Source organism: Abramis brama (genome assembly GCF_963993115.1).
Source record: "Abramis brama genome assembly, chromosome: 17".
In the NCBI taxonomy this organism is placed as follows: domain Eukaryota; kingdom Metazoa; phylum Chordata; class Actinopteri; order Cypriniformes; family Leuciscidae; genus Abramis; species Abramis brama.
In genome coordinates, this window is record NC_139979.1 from 25,549,818 (window position 1) to 25,568,695 (window position 18,878).

The following is an 18,878-nucleotide window of genomic DNA, read 5'->3' on the forward strand; positions in this document are numbered from 1 at the left end:
AGGTTTAGCTATTTGGGCAGATGTTTATCACCTCACATGCGGCTTAAGAAGTAGGTCACTCACAAAGAAACACACACTGCAGTCTGCCCTTAGCAGTCAGGCAGAATTAATAATGAGGAAAAAACATTTTTTTTTTTCCTTAAAAGACAAAGGCTATGTTTGGAATGAAATACTAACATACTGCTTGCTGCAAACTATCTTCTATTTTTAAAAATAACAGTGAGAGATATTGTATTATGCAGTGATAAATAATTCAAACAGCAGAATGCAACAAGGAGGGGAGCTCACATTCATAATTTTAGAAAAATTCTTGTAAAAAAAAAAGAAGAAAAAAACAGAGGTGCAAAGAGTACCTGAAAACCATACTTGAGTAAAAGTATAGATACCTTACAGTTACAGTCTCCAATTCCAATACGGCTTGAGTAAAAGCCTTAGATTATCTGATTTTACCAGTACTTAAGTATTTTACTCACACTGAATCAGGGATGTAGTGGAGGCTAAACGCCTCCCAAAATTCGGAAATAGCGTTTGCCCACCTCCAAAGTGCGTTTATCCACCTCTACATTGCGTTTATCCACCTCTAAATTTCACGTTATTTGAGAGGACTTTGTTTTTCCAGTGCGTTATCGCCGATCGGTACATGATTCGAGCATTTGGGCCGTTAACGACAGAGCAGAACGCGTAGCACAAACACGGAGCAGAGAGCGCAGCGCGCCGACACACACACACGCACACACACACGGAACAAAGAGAACGGCGCACACACGTAGCAGAAAACACACGCTCGTGAAGTTACTAAACAAGCTGCGCGAGAATGAAACTTGATCGCAGCCGCAACAGGAAATCATTAAAACAATGCAAAAAAGGTATTTTTTAATTCATTACAGGCAGCTGGTTTAATGTAGGGAGCATGTCAAAACCCAACTGTACAAGAGATTCAGAGGGAATCAAGCCTGCACCAGGTTTAAGACTTTTCCCTCTACAGGGAAACACTGATCCACATTTAATCGAGGAAATATTCAACAGATTAATCGACTATGAAAATAATCCCAAATCACTAATCATTATGCACAAGTGCATTGCATTGGAAGCCCTGGATATAAGCCTCCCTCTCGATCTCTCATAAATATTTTTGATCTCTCTGTTTTGTCATTTAGTAAACTTTATAGATTTCAACCATATTATTCCTTTTTGAGTCTCTTTAACAAGAACTTAGATTAATGTATGAATTGAATAGTGATTGTGTGACCTATGATGAGGGAACAACCAGTGATACCCTTGGTAGTACCATCAAATTATAGCCTATAGCGATGTCATCAGGATACACATACACCGGTAGGCAGTGGCCCACCTTACCGGGTGACCAAGTTGTGGTCCACCAGAATTTATAGTTTACCCACCTCTTTTTTTTACCACTACACCACTGCACTGAATGTAGGCTCAAAGATACACTAGCCATCAACAACTAAGAGACATGCCAGTGAAAAACAGGGAACAGTTGATTTGTGAGGAGAGCAATTATGTTTATTTTCTAAAATTGAAATAAAAACTGAACACCTCAAAATGGCAATAAATCAAGGTCGACACAACAGCCTCTTAAACGTCTGCAAACACTCAAGTGTCAGTTAAGCTCAAGTGCTCAGAAATGGCATAAGTAAACCAAAATCCTTCAATAAGGTCTCTTCATTCAAAATGTAAAAAGTAATTGCATTACTCATCACAAATGTATTAAAGTAAAGATTACATATACTTATTCAAAAATGTAGTTAAGTAGAGAGTGAAAGTTTCTAATATCTTCAATACTCCGTAAAACCTACAAAGTAGCCAAAAAGACACTTAAGTAAAGTAACTTGCGCACCAAAGTAATTTGTTTGTCTATAAATTCCTTCAGCATTTGACGTGGATGTTTTTGCTGTTTTAAACAGTAGTATGTGCTCACGACCTCATTATGTTGCATCTTTAATTCAGTGAGTCTCAGAAATAAATATGGTTATTTACCATTTATCAAAAAAAAATTTTTTTATAATAATAATATTTTTTCTGTTTTAATGAAATAAGTCAATAATGAAATATTCTGCTATTAAAATAGGCTATGTTTATTTGCATAATAATGGTTTAAATGACTTTTGATTCATCTGTCTGATGAAACTGTAAATCTGTGAGTGAGGTGGTTTTGAAAGGGACTCATCAGCTATTATTTTTTAAGCAATATGAAAATGTTTAATAATGCATAAGTCATGAGAAAGTTGAATATACACTTATTATAATGTTTAATATACACATAGTACTATTATAGTATTTGTTGCTTGTTGATAGTGATTTCATTCAAAAACTGTGCACAGTGAGAATGAATTTATGAATATACACTACCATTCAAAAGTTTGTTTAATGTTTCCTTGCTAAATAAAAGTATACATTTCTTTAAAAAAAATAAAAAAAATAAAAAAATAGATCCCAATCTTTTGAAAAGTAGTGTACATATATGAATTTACTGTCCATTGGATTAAAAAAAAATCCCAGATAAGGATTTTTTTTACTAGTATGGAAGTATGCAATTCTGAACAAAGCCTTAAAATGATTATTCAAAAAAAATGACAATTCTTTAAAATCATTTATGCACCCACGTCATTTCAAACCTGCATGTATTTCTTTCTTTTGTGGTACCCAAAAGATATTGAAAAAAAAAAATTCTCAGTGGACACAAACAGCTTAAATGTTCTTCAAAATATCCAATTTAATGCTTCACACAAGAAAGAAAATCATAGAGGTTTGGACTGACATGATGATGAGAGTAAATCATTTTCATTTTTGGGTTAACTATCCCTGGAAGATGTCTGTGCGTATCCGCAAATTGATTTTTACTGTTATTCAAAGGTCAAGGTACTGTAGGTGGTGCCAGTAATTTGTTTATGGATATTGAACCGTAGCCAGTTTTAATTAGATTGAAAGAGTGATTCACAATTGTAATATTTGTGGTAATGAATTCAGACAACTGTCCCCCTTCTAAAAATAGGAAAAGGCATGATATATTGTCTAAAGTATTAAGAATGATTCCATACAATGTCTGTAAAAGCGACAGCATCGACACGCTTTAACAGGATTCAATGGCTTTATTTCTGCAGAGACGAGCCCTCGGTCGGTAAGTCCGTTGCCATGGCTCTAGTGATATGGCACAGTTGGATTGTGAATGACAATGAGCTGGCGTGTGCTGTTGGCATCCAGCGTTATCCTTAATGTGGCCTTGTGTTTCCTCCCTTCACTAACAGCAGATAAGATGTGTGCGATACGGCCCCCCTTTGCCTCCTAATGCTGTGGATTATAATGTTTCCAATTAATTTAGGTACATTATGAGCACTACTCTAATAGTTTTGCACTTTTATGTGTTGGTTTTCTCTAATCGCAACACTGGTGTGCAAGGGGCGTAGGGACGAACATAGTGGGGGGCAGATTATAAAATCAGCTAGCTTATGAATATCAATTGGTTCTGCTTTATTTGCTGAAAAGCAGACATTGATAAATATGTGCAAGCCAAGCAGGTTCATAATACCTGGAGAGTGCTATTTGTTAGCAGTCTCATTTATCTCAATGGCAGTTGCTCAGCTGGTGCAGGACCCCTCGGAAGAATGTGAATTGAATCATGCCATATCGCTCATATGCACTCAGTTCCAGACAGGTTTTTTTAAGGCAATCGACTAAGCTGTAAATGCCATGTGACTAGTTAATCTTTAGCCGATGAAAAGGGACATCCTGACATCAGGCTGAAGGTGAAAACCCCCCAAGCCCTTCAATAGCTATTATAGCATACTGTGAAGTGAATGGTAGCAATGTAAGACAGTTTTACTGTACGCTTTTAATAACACCAGGAAATAAAGAATAACTTTTTTTGACTTTTAGTTCATATGGATGACTCAGCCTGTACTATACAGATTTTTGTCCAATCAAATGTCCAATTTAAAAATATCCATCCCCCTTATATCACCTTCGACTAGGAAGTAGCAAATCATGGTTTAATGCTGTGACATAAAGCCCATGTGGATATTAACGAGGGGATGTGCTCTTAGATCTGTCTTACCCAAACATCCTATAGGAAATATGTCAGCACTGGAAAGATGACAGGTCTGGAAAAAGTAATTGAATGGGTTATTTAAGAGCCCTTCAGTAAAATCAGGCACATTAAATATAATGAATTTCAAAGCATATGCCGCTTGCAAAAAAATATATTTCCCACTGTGACCAAGCATCCAACTATAAATTCTTAAAGGACAAATCCAGTGAAAAATGAACCTGGGCTTAATTAACACATGGTTACCGAGTCGATCGTTCCCTGCGATGCGTTTTCATGAAAATCGAATGTATAGAGTTTTATCTTTAAAAACATTTGAGCTCATAACACTAGTATATGGGGCACAGAGTAAGTAAAAATAAATCGCTAGTTAATACCACTAACAAGGCTCAAAATAGCCTCACACTAACACGGTAACATAATGAGGGTCCTTACATACAAACCGAAGCATTGAGAACTTTGTAAGTGTACAGACAGTTTAATAAGACAGTACATTACGCGTTGACATGCAGGATCCATCTTGGAAAACAGTCTCGACTAATCGAGCCACGAACGCCGTCGATAGGATAGCTGGTCGATAGGAATTACGTTTGTGAAATCTAACGTAGCACGGCATTCGTGGCTCGATTAGTCGAGACTGTTTTCCAAGATGGATCCTGCATGTCAACGCGTAATGTATATCCCGCGTAATGTAACGTATGTCTTTATAAAGTATCTTCTTATTAAACTGTCTGTACACTTACAAAGTTCTCAATGCTTCGGTTTGTATGTAAGGACCCTCATTATGCTACCGTGTTAGTGTGAGGCTATTTTGAGCCTTGTTAGTGGTATTAACTAGCGATTTATTTTTACTTACTCTGTGCCCCATATACTAGTGTTATGAGCTAAAATGTTTTTAAAGATAAAACTCTTTACATTCGATTTTCATGAAAACGCATCGCAGGGAACGATCGACTCGGTAACCATGTGTTAATTAACCCCAGGTTCATTTTTCACTGGATTTGTCCTTTAAAATAAATAGATAATTTTTTCAAAAGCAGAGTGGACGTAAAAAAATGTAAAAAAACAAATTGCTAAAAATGATGCACCTCTTGATGGAAATAAATGTTGTGATGCTATTTCCATCAACAGGTGCATCCATTTTTGGTCAAGGACTATTGACAATGCAAGAGTCCAGCACTCTGTAAAGTCTCCTCCAGCACATCCCAACGACTTTCAATGAATTTAAGGTCTGGATTCGGAGGTGCCAATTCATGTGTGAAAATTATTCTTGATACTCTCTGCCAATCATTCTTTCACAATTTAAGCCTGATGAAGCTTGACATTATCATTCTGGAATATGGCCATGATGTGTTGTTTAGAGGGATAGTTCACCCAAAAATGAAAATTGGGTCATCATTTACTCGCCCCCAAGTTGTTCCAAACCTGTATGAATTTCTTTCTTCTGCTGAACACAAAAGAAGGTATTTTGAAGAATGTCGGTAACCAAACAGTTGATGGGCCCCATTTGACTTCCATAGTATTTATTTTTCCATACTATGGGAGTCAATGGGGCCTAGGGCCTGTTTGGTTGCAATAAGAAATAAACTCATACAGGGTTGGAACAACTACAGTAGGGTGAGTAAATGATAACAGAATTTTCATTTTTGGGTGAATAATCCCTTTAAGAAATGAAAAGCTACACACTCCATCAATTAGGGATAGAAGAACAGTTGCCAAACATTTGACATGCTAGACACATAATAATCACTGCAATAATGATCAAGTCATAGACTCTTAATATATATATATATTGTATAATTAATCCACAATCGGCAGTAAAACTAACAGAAAAATAGAAAAATATGAATTAGTGTTCAACCCTTGACCCACCATAGGATAAACGGTTTGGAGAAAGGATGGATAGATGGATAGATTCAGTGTTTAACTGAAAAGGCTGATATTTGCTGCGTAAGGAAACATCCTGATTGGAATGATTGTTTGTTCATTAATATACCTAGATATTTATTCAAGGAGGAAGCAATGAAAGCATATTGATGGCTTCAGATTCATGAAGACTGTCATCAAAGAACTGTGGGAATGTAGGTACTGAAAAGGGAAGACCATTCTCACAGCAAAATCAAGACAGCACATTTAATGATCTGATGGAGCACTTGGCTGACGAGCTGTGATGAAGGCGGGACTCCATCGAAGTTTCATCCGTCAAACATTTCTTTTAATTTAGCAGAGAGACGCAGGTCGTAAAACACGTATTGATTATGTTTCAGGATGACTGAAGACGTGATGTTTCTGGGCTTCTGCCCCTCCGATTCTCTCTCACAAACTTCACCTGACACCGGCTCATCCCTCTGCCAGTGCTGGCGCTGCGTTGGCTGGCGCTGCGCTGAGTCTCTCCATCAGGATGATGGACGTGGCTAATCGTTTCAGCGGCCTCGTCCTGATCTGTTAGAGTTCAAAAGTGCCGACTGCAGTTAAACGGTGCGATTGTTTGGTGATATAAGACTACAGGACTTCAGGGAGGTACTTGGTCCAGTGGTTTGAGGGCGCTAGAGTTGAGCAAGCACCACATGACGCCATTTAGCTGTATTTCCATGTGTTCAGCAGCTTGAGAGGGTGAAGACAGCTGTCAGGAGAAAAGTTCCCACTGCTCTAGGGCAAAGGGACTCTGAAAATAGCCGGCACTTGCGGCAGCAATGGAAACCCCCTGTTAGTGGCCAGTCTTTGGAAAGGATCCGGGGTGAACTCCAGGAAAAGGCCAAGCTGCCAACACTAGCATGGAACTATTATGGAAACTGGGGATTTTGGCCTTCCTGCTCTGTTGAATCTGTTTAACCCATAACAACTGTATGAGTGGCTGATAGGAATAGAAAACAAAGACGGAGACAGTGGCCCTCCAGAAGTAGGATTGGACACCCCTGTTATAATTGTTTGGTCACAGGTGATGAGTTAAGTGAAACGTAGGGGGATGTCTGCTTTTCCTACTAAACATCAATGGCAAACATCCCACTCTCTCCAAAGAAGACTAAGGGAAATGGGTGGGAAACATCTGTGTTGATTCACATTTGTATTTTATCTCACTTTACATCAATACTTGAGGTTGATCGAAGCATTCCTATGGAGATGGGTTGACAATGTGGCAGTAGAGAGATACGGTCATCTTGAAAAGATATTGGTTCCCATCCATGGGTAATCCATAATCAGAAAGCTTTGATGAGTTAATTTCTCCCTTTAAAAGGCAGCTTGTATTATGCATGCATGTTGTGTCCCGGGTTTTGATTTGCTTCGTTTCAGAACTGAGAATTAATGGTTTGTTTTTTCCAACCAATGTCAATTTGTTAAATGATGGAGGCCATTTATCTTAGAACCAGTGCTGTCAGTTTAACACATTCATTTAGTGTGAGTAATTATAAAAATAAATAATGTGCTACAAATTAATGCAATTGATCATGCCACCCGACCCTTAAGTAAATTCCTTAATGAGAAATTTTCCTACCTCTGGAGCAATTCAAGCTTCAGTGACCACCTTTTGCCAATCCGTATTCAGTGCTGTCCGGCTGCTATTGCATGCAACACATCAAACCATACTGTACCACACATCCTGCAGAGTTTACCTCCAACTTGTCCCAACATACCAGTCTGGATGATTTTTGTAATCCTGAAGACCTTGTCGGTTATTGGGGTTGGAGCTAAACTCTGGAGGACTCTACTACTGGAGCAGGATTGAACACCCGTGCAGAAGGTGATTCATTATCATTGATCAGATTCTGTTTCAGGATTTTCTTTTCTTTTCTGGAAGATCATTTAAATTTTGTAGAAAAAACAAAGAGCTAAGTTAAAAATGGTGCCAAAAAGGGCCTGATCATTGTCAAGCAAGGCTCCTAAAGACGTCTTAGGGGGCCCCCAACCCCTGCATACATCAGTGACAGAGCCCTTTCTTTAAATTAATGGAAAATCCATGTTTTGGTAGCCAGTGTTAAAGTAAAAATATTTTTCGGGCCCTAACTTGCAGTGTGTGCTAGGGCCCTGGGCCCATTTGTATATTTTAAGGGGTCAAGGGGCTACAGTTGTCAGCTCGCACTTTGTGCACTAATGGCTGAGATTCTTTTAAAAGTCTCGGACTGGTTTTTGGAGGCCCTTGATAGTCTGAGGTCCCTTTGGCCCAGTTCAAAAACCAGCCCTGGTGTCAAAGAATGTTAGTTGTGTGATGGACCTCGTCAGATTCAGTCTGTTTTCACATCATTGCCTGACCACCATCACAGGGAGTGGAACAAGTCAGTCATCCGAGGGAATCTGTCAACTTGCTGAAGTCCATGAGAATGTGACATGTCCCGCATTAACCTTTAATGGTGTTGGGGAAAATGGAGTCAATATAACACTTTCAATATAGCCGGTGTTGGAACTGAGGGAATTCACAAACTGTGAATCAGACATTAAACTGAAAACACCTTGACGGTTTTTCATAAATGATTAGGCTATAGAGACAATATCTTATCACTGTGATGGGATTCTTCACAGCTGTTAAACCTCTAATGATTCATTGACCCTGAGTTTGCACTTGTATTTGAGTAGAGTTGTTAACATGAGTGATAGTATGTTGGTGTTGTAGAAGCTTTAAAGCTTTTAACCCACCCTGCCTCCTTCTAACATAATCAATACTGACATGGTCCCGTCAATTATCCCAGTACGCCCATCAGGACCTCCCTTGAAATCCAGAATATTTGCTCCAGTTAGGCGCATGCCAGCCACCTTTATTTGAACTTCAGTTCTCACTGTTGTTAACGCTAATCCAGCCTGCAGGAAGGAAAGGGAGAAAAAAGTGTCTCCTGGGATGAGCTCCTGAAAATTCAGCTTCTGTGAGCATCTGAGAAAGATTGACTCACTGTGTGAACAGAGACAGTGTCTGAGAGAAAGCGGAAAGTTTAAAGAGGCAATTCTCATTTTGAGTATTAGATTGTTTAAGAAAAAAAAATACTACCCTTTTAAGAGGAAAACATTGATTGGATTGAAATCCCATGCACTCATAATTAATCGTGAATAATCAGATTTATGGAATTTGCATGCTTTTAACTTAATAACAAACCATTACTAAAGCCCAAAGTATACTTCAGCCGTCCACGCTCCGCGACAGTCTGCGCACTGTCCGTGTGCAGCACAACTTTTGAGTCCGCTCGTACGGTGCTCGTACAACAGCGCATGTGCGAGTGACTTGTGCACTTGAAAACAAAGTCCACTAGATAGTGTGCATGCGCTGAACATGAAGTATACCCAGGCCTTAAAACATAGTACATTAACTTGTACTTGTAGGTGAATCTCATGAATAATGTCAAGAACATGTGAGGGTCAAATTCCATCCATCCATCCATTTGTTTAGCCACTTGTCCATCCATCCATCCATCCATCCATCCATCCATCCATCCATCCATCCATCCATCCATCCATCCATCCATCCATCCATTTGTTTAGCCCAGGGGTGCCCAATCCTGCTCCTGGCGATCGACTGTCCTGCACAGTTCATCTCCAACCCTAATCAAACACACCTGAAGCAACCAATTAAGGTCTTCAGAGCACGTCAGGATCACTTGAATATTAAAGGCCGGTGTGTTTGATTAGGGTTGGAGATGAACTGTGCAGGACAGTCGATCGCCAGGAGCAGGATTGGGCACCCCTGGTTTAGCCACTTGCCTGTCCATCCATCCATTTGTTTAGCCACTTGTCCATCCGTCCATCCATCCATCCATCTGTCCGTCCAACCATCCATCCATTTGTTTAGCCACTTATCCATCCGTCCATCCATCCATCCATCCATCCATCCATCCATCTGTCCGTCCAACCATCCATCCATTTGTTTAGCCACTTATCCATCCATCCATCCATCCATCCATTTGTTTAGCGACTTGTCCGTCCATCCATCCATTTGTTTAGCCACTTGTCCATCCATCCATCCATCCATCCATCCAACCATCCATCCATTTGTTTAGCCACTTATCCATCCATCCATCCATCCATCCATCCATCCATTTGTTTAGCCACTTGTCCATCCATCCATCCATCCATCCATTTGTTTAGCCACTTGCCCGTCCATCCATCCATTTGTTTAGCCACTTGTCCATCCATCCATCCATCCATCCATCCATCCATCTGTCCAACCATCCATTCATTTGTTTAGCCACTTATCCATCCATCCATCATCCATCCATCCATCATCCACCTGTCCGTCCATCCATCCATCATCCATCCATCCATCCACCTGTCCGTCCGTCCATCCATCCGTCCATCCATCATCCACCTGTCCGTCCGTCCATCCATCCATCCGTCCATCCATCCACCTGTCCGTCCGTCCATCCATCCATCCATCCATCCACCTGTCCGTCCAACCATCCATCCATTTGTTTATCCATCCATCCATCCATCCATTTGTTTAGCGACTTGTCCGTCCGTCCATCCATCCATTTGTTTAGCCACTTGTCCATCCATCCATCCATCCATCCATCTGTCCGTCCAACCATCCATCCATTTGTTTAGCCACTTATCCATCCATCCATCCATCCATCTGTCCGTCCAACCATCCATCCATTTGTTTAGCCACTTATCCATCCATCCATCCATCCATTTGTTTAGCCACTTGTCCATCCATCCATCCATTTGTTTAGCCACTTGTCCGTCCATCCATCCATTTGTTTAGCCACTTGTCCATCCATCCATCCATCCATCCATCCATCCATCCATCCATCCATCTGTCCAACCATCCATTCATTTGTTTAGCCACTTATCCATCCATCCATCCATCATCCATCCATCCATCCATCCATCCATCCATCCACCTGTCCATCCATCATCCATCCATCCATCCACCTGTCCGTCCGTCCATCCATCCATCCATCCGTCCATCCATCCATCCACCTGTCGGTCCGTCCATCCATCCAACCGTCCATCCATCCACCTGTCCGTCCATCCATCCATCCATCCACCTGTCCGTCCAACCATCCATCCATTTGTTTATCCATCCATCCATCCATCCATCCATCCATTTGTTTAGCCACTTGTGCATCCATCCATCATCATTATTTTTTACATTACTGGAAAGGAATGGGAGATTTTATGACTGCCTTTTATTTATTTTTTTATTCATATTATTGACATTTAATTTATTTTTTTCCTGGTGAAATATGACTTGAAGATTCAAGTGGAGGCCACAGTATGAAAACTGTTTTGTAGACCTCTTTAATTATTAAAAGAAGTTTTTCTTTCACCACATTCCTCCTTTACATCTGGTGCCTAGCTATTGTGCAGTTTCCTCAGAGGAGAGCAGAGCGTGGACTCACTGAACCTACACGCACAGAATCACAGCGTCAGCAGCTCCGGCCCTATCGATCTCTCTTTTGGATTGAAAAGTTAATTGCACCTAACACTTTTTCACTGAGAATGTAATTTGCTCTGGTTTGCTCGAGGCAGTGAAATTAATTGATTAAATGAAACTCGGTATATGCCATAGTCTGGGAGGTGTGTATACTGCAGAATGGGAGAGAGAGAGAGAGAGAAAACTGTTATGGGCAGATGGGTTCATTTTGATCGTCTTTTTAAGAAGATTTAGTAGCTTTCTGTAGCTTTTATTGTTAAAAAGCTTTCAATATAGTCCTACAGCATCCCTGCTTCTCTCCATCGCTGAAAACCCAGCGTGACTCATTTGAAGCGCAGTCCTGCCTGAGGCTGTATGTATGCTGAACTAAGATCAGCTTTTGCCTTTTATATCCCAACATGGAGAACTGATGCTAAATCAGCCTAAATCAGTTCTCTCGCATTATACAGATTATGAGTATAAGCCTTGGTTATTTGTGTGAAATCTCTCAGAAGAGATTTAATGGATAAAGGAACATACCCCAGATTTGTTCATCATATTCAGACTTTTTGTGCACAAACATCTAAGATTTTCTTTTCACCCCCTGCACTCTTAAAAATAAAGCTTCCAAAACTGGGTTTTTTCGCAGCGATGCCATTGAAGAATTTTTGGTACCTCAAAGAACCTTTCAGAGAACAGTTCTTAAAAGAGCATTTTAAATATCGAAATAACTTTTTCCATCTGTGGAATGGAAAGGATGCATTAATGTTCTTCATGGAACTCTTGATGCCAATAGAGAATCTTTGTTTTTAATGTTCACCTGAGATCAGACGGTGTAAACTCTTTAAACTTATTTCATAATGGTCTGGATTCCAAATAAGTTCCACCATTAATTTTTGATTTTGTTTGTCTTTTCAGAAAATACTGGAAGTTGCGGAGACCGGAAATACATGGAATAAGTGACATGTGACAACAACACAACGAAAGAACTCAAGGTGTACACATGCTGTAAACTATCTAGTATTATATATTTCACTGAATTTAAATATGCACTCCTTGCCATGTTATCCACAAAATGGCTTATTGAAAATGACAGGGTTTTTATTATATTTTCCAGGCATTGCAGTTGCACGCATGGTTTTATGATTTCTCTTGGTCAAAACGGTTACTGACATAATGAGAGAGGTGAAAATGGGAATCCAGTTAATGTATGATGGGGTCAAATGACCAGGTTAATTTGGTTAGTCATTTCTATTCCTGTTTAAATGTCTGAATCTGTAAAAAAATTAATAAAATAAAATAATGTTGTTAAGAGATGGTTATACCTTGGGTCTTTAAAATCCCAAACAAAAATATGTATTGTAATTTTCGGAGGTATTGAATTGACCGGTTTCATTGACTCTGAGTTCTACCAAAGATAGAGCAGTGCCTTTAAACATCACTATCACATTTACCTGTTATGGCTTTTGTTTACAGAGTCAGGCCACTTCACCCTGTACTGTACTTGAATTAAGCATATTCAATATTCTTTGCCTGAAAATAAACACTTTAAATATTGAGATAACATGTTCTTCATCCTTGAGACATCCTTTAGAGCTTGTGTGTGTTTAGAAGATGTCCTCTATCAGTCATAAACCCAGCAGCTGCCTTACCAAAAAATAAACTTTTATCGTTAATGACATTTTAGCGATTCAGCACATAATTTTGTGATCTGAGGTCCATATTCTGAATAAGTTAAAGCATCCATGTTATTTTCTTGCTATTTTCCTGTAATGCTCATACATGCCATTACACAGAATTTTTTACTCAATTTTCATTCATGTCCTTGACAATAGCACACAACAGCATAAAACGTAGGGCCTGAAATTCTTTTCCCATCAGTATATTGATTTATGCTAATTAGTTATTTAACTCTTTCCCCACCAGCATGTTGCCAGTCACTGCCAGCATTTTTGATCATTTTCGCAAAATTTCATGACCCCCAGAATATTTTGTTGTATAAATATCTGAACATGCAATTTATCAAAAGAAAGCCTGTTTTATTCTAGCTTCATGCATTATTTTTTTAAATCAAGACTTGAATATGGGCAAGTTTCATAAAAAAAGCAACATTTTGAGCAAAAAGCTGAGAAAATCACGTTTTTATCAAAGACTATATCCAGATGGGATTCAGAATGATGATCGAAACATGGATGGAGTAGATCGAGTCCATCAACACCCCCAACAGTCCTATAGCTCGTCCTGGGTCGACATTTCATTCAGTAACTTTAGGCAGTTTTGATTTATATGGTGTTTAATGTTGATGATCGCGTTATTTTTACATATGCATCTGCTTGTTTCTGCTTCTTTTTTTGCATGTGTATTGATCCGGAGACTCGGTCTCTTTCAAAAGTTGTGTAATAGCGCCCCCTACCATATAACAGTGAAAACACGGAAAGCCAGGAAATTCAGTCAGGCAGGGAAGCGTTGTCTCATAAATGACAGAAGATTCTGTCAATGGCAGGGAAAGAGTAAATGTATTTGGTCATTAACATACGCTGCTGCTACAGAGAAAGTATGGATTTGCTACTGCTAATGGATTCACAGTCCTGTGAGCATGTAAGATATACTGCTGCTGCATAGTCATATATAAATCCCCTAGCAGATTTAGACAGGTATTTAATTTGACATTACAGAAAAGTATTTAAAAATACTTCCAAATAACTTTGCGTCTTCAGACTCTTCACACTTGATGTTTTCTAAAGCAGAGGACTGAGGGCAGTGTGACTAGCCAGCTTACAACTCAGTCTAATAGAGGAACAGCTTGTCACACTTTCTGAGACTGATGCGGTCTCAGCAGTTTCCACTGAGCAGCAATGACACCATGCAGAACGTGTCTGTGCGCTCGCAAGGTGCTCTATACTGACAACACGTATAGTGTGTTTGACCATTAAACTGATGCTGGACATGCACTTGGATGAGAAGCGTGTACTTGAGACACCCCTGAAAAGCTCTGGGTTATTGGAAACTCCTTGGCAGCACAAGCGGGCAGTAAATTAGGAGCAAATACCTTTCAGCAGCGAGGAGTTGTGGGCAGCGCTACTCTTGTTAAGTTTAACTTCTTTCCACAGCGTCCAGTCCTCTGAACCGAGACTTTTGCTGTTGTACAGAAAGCCCACAGATAAATAACTTGGATCACTTTACTTTCATAATGTGACGTATTTTGGAGTGAAACAAGATATTCAATGAGAAAACCGTAGTGCCCATCCCACACACACCAACAGGAAAAAAAGGACAAAAGAAGTCCAGGTTTAAAGACAACATATTTCACATTTAATTTTTGGACATCACCATAGCTATATGTAACTTTTAAGGACAAGTTTCAGCAACAGAACATTTAATCATTTTGCTTGTTCAAAGTTGTTTTTTTTTCTTGTTTTTTTTTCTTTTAACGTCAGTACATGGTTTGGTCCTGTAACATTTTGTGGTGGTTCTTTTCCTCTGAATGAACGGGGATCAAAAATGTCAAACGCACAACACATGCACATGTCGTTTAGCTGTTTACATAAGGGTAGGACAAAGTCAGAGACTGACATAATGCATATAGCACTGTTTTCTACTCACCCTCCCTTGCTCTGTTCTTGACACTCATATCTAATAAGGCTATATTACAGCTATGAACAAGAAGTCCAACACTGCATTTCTAAGTGTAGAGCACCATATTTACACCAATATTTACAGACGTTATTTTTTAAAACAAAGAGACAAAACAAACAGAAATACTTAAGATAAATTTGGGTCAAATGAGCCATTTGAAGGATGTACAGGTTTGAAATATAAAAACAAAACAAAAATATATTTACATATAGCTGCAACTTATAGCTTAGCTTATTGCAAATGCCCTTTAAATCTCTCAACCTCTTCTTTCACACTCAGTCCTGTAGAGCTTTGACTTATTTCTATACCATATGATGGTCAGCCAATGGCCAACTCTTGAGCCATATTTCCTGAAAGAGTGGCCATCCACTGAATAGATGACATACCATTTAATTATTTATCTGTTATCAGGTGGCCAGGTGACAAAAAAAGCCCCATTTTATCCCAACTATAAGCCAGTTTAAGGCTCACATCCAAAACAGCATTTTAAAACAGCAGTCCTTTCAAAAAAATAAACTTTCAAAAAAATATATGTACATACTTATTAACAGCCCCTAAGGCCAGTCAATTCTGAGACTGGTATATACAGTAACTCAAAGCTGAATGGTACAAGAACAGGGTTGAAAGAGATCGGAATCTGCAACCGAAAATGATTTTTAAAGCCAAAGCAGTGTCCTTTAAGGGATAGTTCACCCAAAAATGAAAATGCTGTCATCATTTACTCTTCCTCAAGTTGTTCCAAACCTGTATGACTTTTTCTTGTGCTGAACACAAAAGAAGATATTTTAAAGAAGGTTGGTAATTAAACAGTTGCTCTGGTCCCCATTGACTTCCATAGTATTTTTTTTTTTTCCTACTATGGAAGTCAATGGGGACCATCAGTCGTTTGGTTACCGACTTTCTTCAAAATATCTTCTTTTGTGTTCAGCAGAAGACAGAAAGTCATACAGGTTTGGAACAACTTGAGGGTGAGTAAATGATGACAGCATTTTCATTTTTGGGCGAACTATCCCTTTAACGATAAAATCATTTCTCCATTCAAAATTTCGTCTTGTAATAATGACATTTAAAAAGAGGGGTACTGGCTCCACGGTTCTCATTAAAGTATTCAGTACAACACAAGCTGAATACTGTCGCTGTCTGCGGGTTTGATTTCGCTCTGGCAGAAACAGCATTGTAAAGGCTAATTATCCCCACTGCGATTCAAAGTATCCTAATTGTATACTCTACTTATACTGTGGTGCAAATTTAATTTTATAATTTGATAAAAACTAGGATGAACACATTAATGTGTGGGTGTATCCACAGTGCTGTCTGGGATGCGAATTTGGCAAACATTATTACTTAAGAGGGCATTTCGCAGAACAACATTTACCAGCTTGAACGGATAAATTGCACTTAAATCCCAAATGATCCCTCAAATATACGTATGTGTTGTGACTTGTATGTGTCAATGTAGCCCCCTTTAGGGAATTTCCCCTTGTTATTGCAACTGATTGTCAACCTCAAAAATTTAGTTATACTGAACATTTCTAAAAGGTGATGAGGAAACACTTCAATAGCACTTTAAAAATGGAGGGGGAGAAAAAAAGCAACAAAAAAAAGCAAAATGGTCATTTAGTTTAAGACTCGTCAGACAGCACTATGAATTAAAACAGGGTTTGTTATTTACTCTCACTATTGCTTTAACTGTATTACCATCTCGTTACAATCATATTGGGGCTTAAATTTACAAAACCAATTAGGTTGAGCTTCTTTAAGTGCTTGCATTATGAATTGCCATGTTCTGCTCTATCACATACTGTTGGTCTTAATTTAAATACCTCACTTTATTAAAAGGTCATTTTATTTATACATACAGTTTTCACAACTCTTGATTAATTGGGTGGTGTTGGAACCATGGAATTCAAATTAAGAGTGTTTCATTTCAAGGGCTATAAAAGCAAAATAAACAGGACTTAAAAACAAATGTTGAATTCTATTAAAGTCTAACTGGGCAAAACGAATAAAGACACACAATAAAGAAAAGGATAGCAGCGTGCACTTCATTAAAAACAAATGGGTCCAAGAGAAGAAACTTAATAAATAAGTTGTGAGAATGATTAAGACGACACAGAAGGCAGGTTTAAAGGTCAAGTTGGGATCAAGAGAGGTCATGTACAGCTACTGGTGGAGAACTCAAGTCATTATATGCTACAAATGTGGCAATTGGAACAATCCACTCAGAACCAGCCGTGTGCTGTGCCATCATATGACCTGACAGCAGCTGGCCTGGGCTGAGGCACAGAGTAGCCCATCCCTGGGGCTTCGCTGGATGTTCACGGAGATGGTCTTTTCACACAGAGGTAGCTGGAGAACATTATTTTTCAAGTTCAGATTGTTCTCCTTGACCAGGCCAAGTTCATTTAACATGACTGCTGTTTGGTCTTGATAATGCTCCATCGCCCCAACGCCACCATTCAAGGCAGGGTTGATCACTTTGTCCAGACTGTTGTTGGAGCCAATGCACATCTTCCAGGAGGACTTCTCCTGGATTTTAACGCTGGACAGGCTCTGAGGATCAAGGATAAACCGCCCCCCACCACCCCCTCCAGAGCTGCGATGTTGAAACTGAGAACTTAAGCACAGACTCATGAGTTTTAGACTTTCTACCAGTTCGCCTGCACTCCGAGCTGCACTACGTGTCGAGCCAGATGAAGCATTGTTGTTGTTGCTACGCGAACAGCTGGAAGGGCCTCCTTGTCCTTTTGTACTCCCGCCACCTCCACTGCTCCCTCCTGTACTACCACCATTTCCTCCTCCTGGAGGGCTGCCCTTGTCTGGTCCTGAGTTACCTTCACCAGGTGGTTTGCTCTGCCCTCCGCTACTACCGCCCCCATTACCCCCAGAGTTTCCAGGTGGACCCTCACTACTGTCCCTGCGGTTCCTGCTGTAGGTGAACCCTGTGTCTTTGTCTAGTCGTCGGCGATGGCTCTCTGAATCATCATCGCTGGTCTCCGAGCTAGAGCAGCTTGAACCACGGCCCTGACTTTTGCGGCGGTGGTAACGCTTCTGGGCTGTACCAGGAGATGCTATGTTCATCTTCAACCGGCTGAGCTTGGGCGGAAGACTCTCATCCATGTCAAAGTCATCATCTGACTCGCCTTCCTCCTCGAAGATCTGATTGAGCACTGGGGCACTTTTTCGAGATGTAAGTCGGTTGGTGATGGACAGTGGTTTGCGGCGCAATACCACCTGGGTCAGCAATGGTGAAGGCTCCTGTTCTTCCTCCTCCTCCTCATCTTCCTCCACTCGAAAGAGACAAGTTCGTTGCTTGGCTGAAGCGGATGCAAGAGGGGCCATGACCCCAGGCTTAAGGGGGTTTGGGGGCAGAGCAGCAGGGACAGCAGAGCTGCCGGAGGCTTCGCTGATCTCCTCTCTACGGCTCACTTCCAGAAGCCCTTTATTGCGGTGACCGTTCAGCAGGTTCTCTGTACTGCGAGCCGGAGCCTGTGGACCCCCAGCATGAGAGATGGACGAAGAGGCTAAGCTGTCCTCGATATCCTGATGCATGTCGTTTTTGGTTGGCCATGACTGCCTGCAAAAAAGAAAAGAACATAGTCCTTGATATAAATAACCTTGCTTTAAATAGAGTACAATCTCCCTTAAACTCAAAAACAGCATAAGGTTGTGACTAAAAGCAGGATAATATTAAGTACAGGTGGACATTGCCAAAAACTATTTTTAAAGACAGAAGCTCGAGAGTGCCTTAGGAAAACAACCCAAATGTTAATGACAGTCCTTGACAAAAAAGCCAGACTTGCTTCTTGTGCCAAGCATTCAAGCAAGAAACATGGCAATTCA

The 18,878-nt window shown here is 40.0% G+C and overlaps 2 protein-coding genes across 2 annotated transcripts in view; one reads left to right on the forward strand and one right to left on the reverse strand.

The window, feature by feature from the left end:
• The window catches only part of ano10a (anoctamin 10a), a 48,193-nt gene extending 35,114 nt beyond the window's left edge, over positions 1-13,079 (forward strand). Inside the window, exon 14 of the mRNA XM_084088599.1 lies at positions 12,318-13,079. Within this exon, the coding sequence (XP_083944725.1) occupies positions 12,318-12,362 (45 nt within the window). The 3' untranslated portion in view covers positions 12,363-13,079. The remainder of the gene's footprint in view (positions 1-12,317) is intronic.
• A 1,609-nt stretch (positions 13,080-14,688) lies between these two features.
• Positions 14,689-18,878, reverse strand: part of snrka (SNF related kinase a) — a 49,924-nt gene continuing 45,734 nt past the window's right edge. The window contains exon 6 of the mRNA XM_084088598.1: positions 14,689-18,612. Within this exon, the coding sequence (XP_083944724.1) occupies positions 17,283-18,612 (1,330 nt within the window). The 3' untranslated portion in view covers positions 14,689-17,282. The remainder of the gene's footprint in view (positions 18,613-18,878) is intronic.